The sequence below is a fragment of the Atractosteus spatula genome, chromosome 7, assembly GCF_055471065.1.
Source record: "Atractosteus spatula isolate fAtrSpa1 chromosome 7, fAtrSpa1.hap1, whole genome shotgun sequence".
NCBI lineage: Eukaryota > Metazoa > Chordata > Actinopteri > Semionotiformes > Lepisosteidae > Atractosteus > Atractosteus spatula.
In genome coordinates this window covers 33,327,133-33,333,290 of record NC_142712.1, presented here as the reverse complement: position 1 = coordinate 33,333,290, position 6,158 = coordinate 33,327,133, and the positions used below count along the sequence as shown (strand labels likewise).

The 6,158-nt window shown below is 44.7% G+C and overlaps 1 protein-coding gene across 1 annotated transcript; it reads right to left on the bottom strand.

Annotated features, from left to right (window-relative positions):
* Nucleotides 1-3,148: 3,148 nt before the first annotated feature.
* On the bottom strand, nt 3,149-4,180 carry LOC148830820 (galanin receptor 2a-like). Its single transcript, XM_088919983.1, has one exon. The coding sequence runs from the start codon at nt 4,178-4,180 to the stop codon at nt 3,149-3,151; it is 1,032 nt and encodes a 343-aa protein (XP_088776109.1).
* Between the last annotated feature and the right edge of the window lie 1,978 nt (nt 4,181-6,158).

Genomic DNA, 6,158 nt, shown 5'->3' with positions numbered 1-6,158 from the left:
TGGTGGAGGTACTGCTGGTAATCAATAGCATGGGCAGCTGCACTGCCTTGGTTTGTCAAAATACAAACACTGTCCAGCACACACATGTTTTTGATGTGAGCCCACTGCCTTTTCAGACTGCTGGAGACTTTTTCTTCATCCTAGAAGCCTGCCTTCCATTTTATTATCAAACGCCATTATAATCCTGCAGATTGTAGGATTGGCCTTGTAGTTAGACACAGTCCTAATGAATTAGGTTGGGATGTGAAAAATTATTGAAGTATTTCATACCAAAAGGGTACTATTATGTGCCCGAGGCCTGGTGGTTAGATAATGATGCAGTTTGTCTAGTAGAAATATGGGTAATTGGCAAAACGTCTTTATAAATGCAGGCTGATCCAAAGGTGAAAAGTGTTAGAAACAGGCACAAATGCTTTGATGTGTTTCAATCTGAGCTTCATTGTTTCTGAAAAGGTTTTTTTAAGCTGTAGCACTGGAACAGTTGACTCTGGAAACAATGGCTGTTGGACATTTTAGTGCATTCTGAAAGGGGACTATTATTTAATTTTTACAGTGAGACACATTGTCTCATCAACCGTGACATGAAATCTGTTACTTTTCAATAGTAAATTGTTCTGGAGACCTCACTCGACACACATTGACTGTTACAGGGGAACATTTGACAAGCTATATTATTTATGTTATTTCGGTCTGCTTTAGAAACCAAGGGTTTGTTGACTTTGAGAGAATGATTTTGAGACTCCCGAAAGTATTAGTGTGCTTCTGAGATTAATTCTCCACAGTATTGCAGTAATTGTAACAGACAAGCATTTTTGTACTGAAAAGCATTACATGGCATTTCTTCTGTAATTTCATGTGACTTTTGTAATAAAATATTTTTAATATTATAATCCAGGTGTCATGAGTTTTTTGACTGTTGGTTTTTGTGGCGGCCTGGGTGTTTAAGTCCTGGGCATGACAGAGCTGGAAATGGAGACTTGAGAGAATGTCTCAAGTGAAGATGTGGTTCTGTTTCCTGGGAAATGTGAGATGTGTCTACACAGTGATCAGTGGACACCAAAGCCATTCTGTCCTTCGCATACATTTAAGAAATTGTGTGTCAAATGAAAAGCCAGCTTTTAAAAGGAGTTGCAGTATATATTGTGAGTATAAGGAGATTCAAAATTCGCAAAGGGATTGACAAAATAAAGTCAGTGAACCTCTTTGGAATAAAAAGTGAAACACAGAACCAGAGGATACAAATGGAAACTTTGTGGAAATGCACTTGAAACCTCGGACGGGAAGAACATCTTTACCCAAAGGACGGTGGGAGTGTGGAACAAGCTGCCCAGTCATGTTGTTGAAGCTGATACCCAGGCTTCTTTCAAGGAACAACTGAGTGACATTCTTGGATCAATTGACTATCAGCTACCAAATGGTCTCCTCTCATTCATAATCTTAAATTATCTATAAATGTTCTAAACTCACACAAACAAAGCCCATTGGTTAAGGAAATTACCAGATTTCTTCAATATTTTGTTTCCTGGTGGAGATGACAGCAGGTGTCAATGTGAAGCTGCTGAGTGGCCTCTTTCTTTTCTAGGAGACATATTTATTTGAAAAGTAATCCAAATAAACTATTTACAGATGTTTCATAAATAAAGTCATCAGAAATCATTTAATGAACAACAGTTTAGACCAGGAGGCTTTGGGTCTCATCTTAATATACCAGTGTGACTTCTAGTTTTACAGTTCACACTCATGCATCACATCCTTTGGGACCGACAGTAAGCTTGATTCTGAACTGGGAAGTCATCTGTGTGGAGTTTGCATGTTCTCCTCATGTTTGTGTGAGTTTTGCTGGTTGCTCCAGTTTTCGTTCTCCTTCCAAAGGTATGCTGTTCTCTGAATTGTAGCTCTTGTGCTTGTCTATGTGTATGTGCACATGGCATGGATGGACTGGTGTCCTGTGCAGGGGGTTGTCATGTGCCTCATGTTTCTGGGACTGGCACTGGGTTGCCATGACACTTACCAGAGATAAGCAATTCTCCGACAACAGATAATCTTTAATAGGCATCCAGTTCATTAACTCTGGTCTTACCTGTAATTAAAACTAGTTTGCACTATGCTACTCTGGCACTTGAGAGACCCATCCTAACCCATCCAGCCTACAAATGACCAGTTAATACCCTAGCTAAAGTAGTAAAGTGTTTAATACTTAGGAATTATATGCCACCACCCTTAGGACAAAAAAAACTAAAAAATAAGAAATTACACCACTACCTTTTCATTCAGTTTCTTTTTTCACCTTTTTTTTCCATTTAAACATAATATTGATTAAACATGTGCCCTTTTAAACTAATTTGAAAAACAGGGGCAGATACAGTTCTTTAATCTGCCCTTACCAGCTTAGTGTCACCTTACCGTTTAACACCCCAAGAAGATCTCACAATCTCACCAGGAAAAGCCCTGCGTGTGTCTGCTTGATGCTCAGAATATCTGGTCGGCCCTTGATTTGTACAAAACTAGAAGCACAGTAAGGTGAATTGTTTCAAAGACGGGTAACGTGCTGTCACAAAACTAGGCTCCACACAGCTGTTAGATTCCTTTCATTCTTTCTATGATTTGCTTTTTGTGTCTTTGACTGAGTAAGTCCATATCTGAGGCCCGTATCATCCATCCATCCATTTTGTAACCACTTCATCCAACACAGGGTCACGGGGGAGCCAGAGTCTGTCGGCAAGCAACTGGCACAAGGCGGGGTACACTCTGGACGGGATGCCAGTCCATCACAGGGCACACACAGACACAATCACACAAAAAAGCACACACTCACACCAGGGTCAGTTTTCCCAAATGCTAACTAGCCAACCAGTATGCCTTTGGTCTGCGGGAGGAAAACCACCCAAACACAAGGAGAACATAAACGCCACACGGATGTCACCCCAGGACTACAAAGCAGCAACACTGACCACTGTGCCACCGTGCCACCCAGGCCTGTTTCAATAACGGCTAAAAACAGCTGCCGAACTTGAGAATTAAGCTCAAACTGAGAGGTTTTGTGAAAGTGTGTTACGTATTTACTGTAAGTAATTCAGCAGTGAGACAAAGGTGCAAGACACAGAAGTGAGAGCGAGGGGCGCGACACTGGGAGGCACGTGGGGAGCTGTCAGGTGGTAGCCCCGGTGTTGGGGTTTGTCTCCAGCTGCGTGGTGGCGCCCAGCCTGTCTGCGAGCCGCCTGCAGCCGAACATGTGCGCCAGCCTCCTCCTGTAGTGCGGAGACAGGATGAGGTAGATGAGGGGGTTAACGAAGCAGTTGGAGGAAGCCAGCAGCGCGAGCACCCCCAGGGCGAAGATCAGGATGGGGGAGCTCTGCAGCTCTTGGGCCGCCGCCACCACGAAAATGAGCACCCAGAAGGGGATCCACATGACGATGAAGGCCAGCAGCGCGGTGAGGATCATCACCGTGGCCCTCTTGTTCTGCCGCACGTTGCCACCCCCGCCCTTCCGGCTCCAGAGGATGTGGATCATCTTGCTGTACAGGGCCACCATGAGCAGGACAGCGGGGCAGAAAGCCACAGCTCCCAGGAGAATGGTGTAGAGAATGGCCTGAGCTTTGGACATGACCTGCACGCAGCTTATCGTCCCGTTCACATCCGCCACGCGGATATAGAAGCACACAGGCAGGGAGGTCAGGATGCTGGCCAGCCAGACGACCCCTAAACTGAGGCCCATGTGCCACCTGCGGAGCCCCCGGGAGCTCGTGGGGTGCGCCACACCCAAGAAGCGGAACACGCAGTTGGCCACCATGCTGTAGAAGCTGACAAAGATCACCAGGCTGGTGACGGGCTGGCTGGAGATGCAGGCGGCCGTGCTGAACCTCGGGTCCCGCCAGATGTTCTGGGCAAAGCTGAGAGGCACGTTGTAGAGCACAAAGATGGTGTCGGCCAGGACGCTGTTGAGGATGAGCAAGCTGGTCATGCTGTGCAGGGGGCTGGCGCCTCCCTCGCGCAGGCTGTGCAGCAGAGCCAGCAGGAGCAGCAGGTTGCTGGCCACCCCCAGCACGAAAATGACAACATACCAAGTGGCCCTCACCACCTGACTCACGACCACATAGGAGCTGGTCAAGCTGGGGCCCGGCGTGCTGTTCGATACCTGCAGAGTCTGGAGCAGCCCGGGGGTGAATGTGACATTCTCCATCTGGGAAAAAAGGCACACTAGTAAATTGGGGTACCTTAAAGTTATTAAAGGCTATTTAAGCCTGCCTGCCTTTTAGGTTGGAGCTCACCAATAATTTCAGTCCTCGCTAACGGTGGTGTGCTTCCCTCTTGTGGTCTCACTGTTCAACCCTGCAAGACAGAGAACAAGTGAAGGGACAATTCATTCTGTTCTACCTAACACCTGTAAAACACCGCAGTGTCAGCTTTATTGCAGACATTACCTCCTGCACGTTTAAACATATACACAATAGGGAGATAGCGTTGCCACAAATCTAAACAAATTAAACAAAAGTATTTTAAAATGCAGCAAAGCCAATGGACAAGCTCTGTTCTGACAGCAAAGAAAAAGAAGTTACTTATCCTCTTTAATTCTAGAACTATGTCGAAATGTGCGATACCCCATAGGCACTCAAATAAGCTTAAACTGTGTCACTTCTTCCAAAAGCTACTGCTACCAAATGCTACAAATAATGTGCCGTATGCTGTACGTCTTCAAGGCAGCTGAACAATGCTGCATTCCCCACTGTCAATGCAAAAAAAAAAATGCTTTCATCCAACAACAAAAGGAAAGGTGAGACATTCCTGTTTGTCAAAAAACATTTTCATATGCACTAGCTCAAGCTGATTTCACAACCAAGATAAATACCCTGCTCTGCCGTACAACGTTCAAAGTTAAGGCAAAGAAGACTCATTATAATGATGATGGAAGACGTTTTCTAGAACAGTAAAAAACAGGTATTTGAATTAATTGATCTATTTACAGTAGCTATTTGCCTTTTTCCAACTAGTCATTTACCCCTGCAGGTGACACTACAGGAATATATCACGCACCCCTCTCCCATTGCCCAGCACAGACTTACCGCTCACACACTGCTCTGCGCCAGCTGCTCCTCTGTCGGTGTCTGCACTGCCTTATATACGACACCTGGCGGGGATGGACACCCTGTTGCCCCCACCTGAGTCACACCAGGGTCTGTCCAGTACCAAGACTCCGCCACATTGGAACATTTATCCCTTTTTTAGCTTTTCCATTTCGTATATTGCCCAAATAATTTGGCCTCTCCGCCTCTTTCAGCGCAAGCACATATCCAATGGTTTTAGTAAATATCTCGGTTCTGTGGAACAGCTGAAGGTTCATTCCATGCTGAAGGGAAAAGAAAAGAGGCACAATGTTTCGGCTGTGGAGCCTCCTGCAGGTGTGGACAATTCTATGTGTGCTAAAGGCAACGCTGAGAGGTCAGAGAGATGTGCAAAAATACCATTAATTAACTCTTCAACTGAACACTCAATTAATTAATAAACATGACTAATTTCTTAATTTGGCAGTTGCTTGTTTAAACTCAACTTTAATTAATTACTTATAGGTGCTTATAAAATACTTTGGTGCCTGGCTAGAAGTCTTACAAATATGCAGCTAATTAAATAGTCAGACCAACTAAATGATGAGAGCTCTGCGAAATAAGTACCCGAAGGTTCCAGAAATGAAGTTTGAGAGCCCTGGGTTAAAGTCAGTTGCTGGCTAATGGCTTAGATGTGAAGGGTTGATAACCACCTCCTCTGTACAGTATAAGTTAGTCAAAGCCTGACTATTCTTTGGAAATAAAACAGTAACCTCTGAGACTTTTTTTTTACCAAAAGCCAAACAATTAAAGCCAATCTGCAAAGGCACCCTGTGGTCTCTCTGTTGCCTTTTTTGATCATCTTCTATCATTTTTACCCATTACAAACTAACACGTGTCAGGACGTCTGCACAGCTCTGTTTTGGTCATTCTGCTTTGCCTCATATGGGACCTTTTGAAGATGAAATGTAACCTGACACCACTGCTGTTGTTGCTGGTGTTATTGTTGCTCTTACTCCATCTCACTTATCGATTCAGACAAGCCACTGTGGCCTTCAACTGGTTGGTCACTTTAAACAGGCAACTTCTGAATTCCCCTTTCGGCTCATTAGTGACCAA

Excerpts from the sequence above, each read along its gene's own strand:
- LOC148830820 (XM_088919983.1), bottom strand. The coding sequence starts at position 4,180 with ATGGAGAATGTCACATTCACCCCCGGGCTGCTCCAGACTCTGCAGGTA.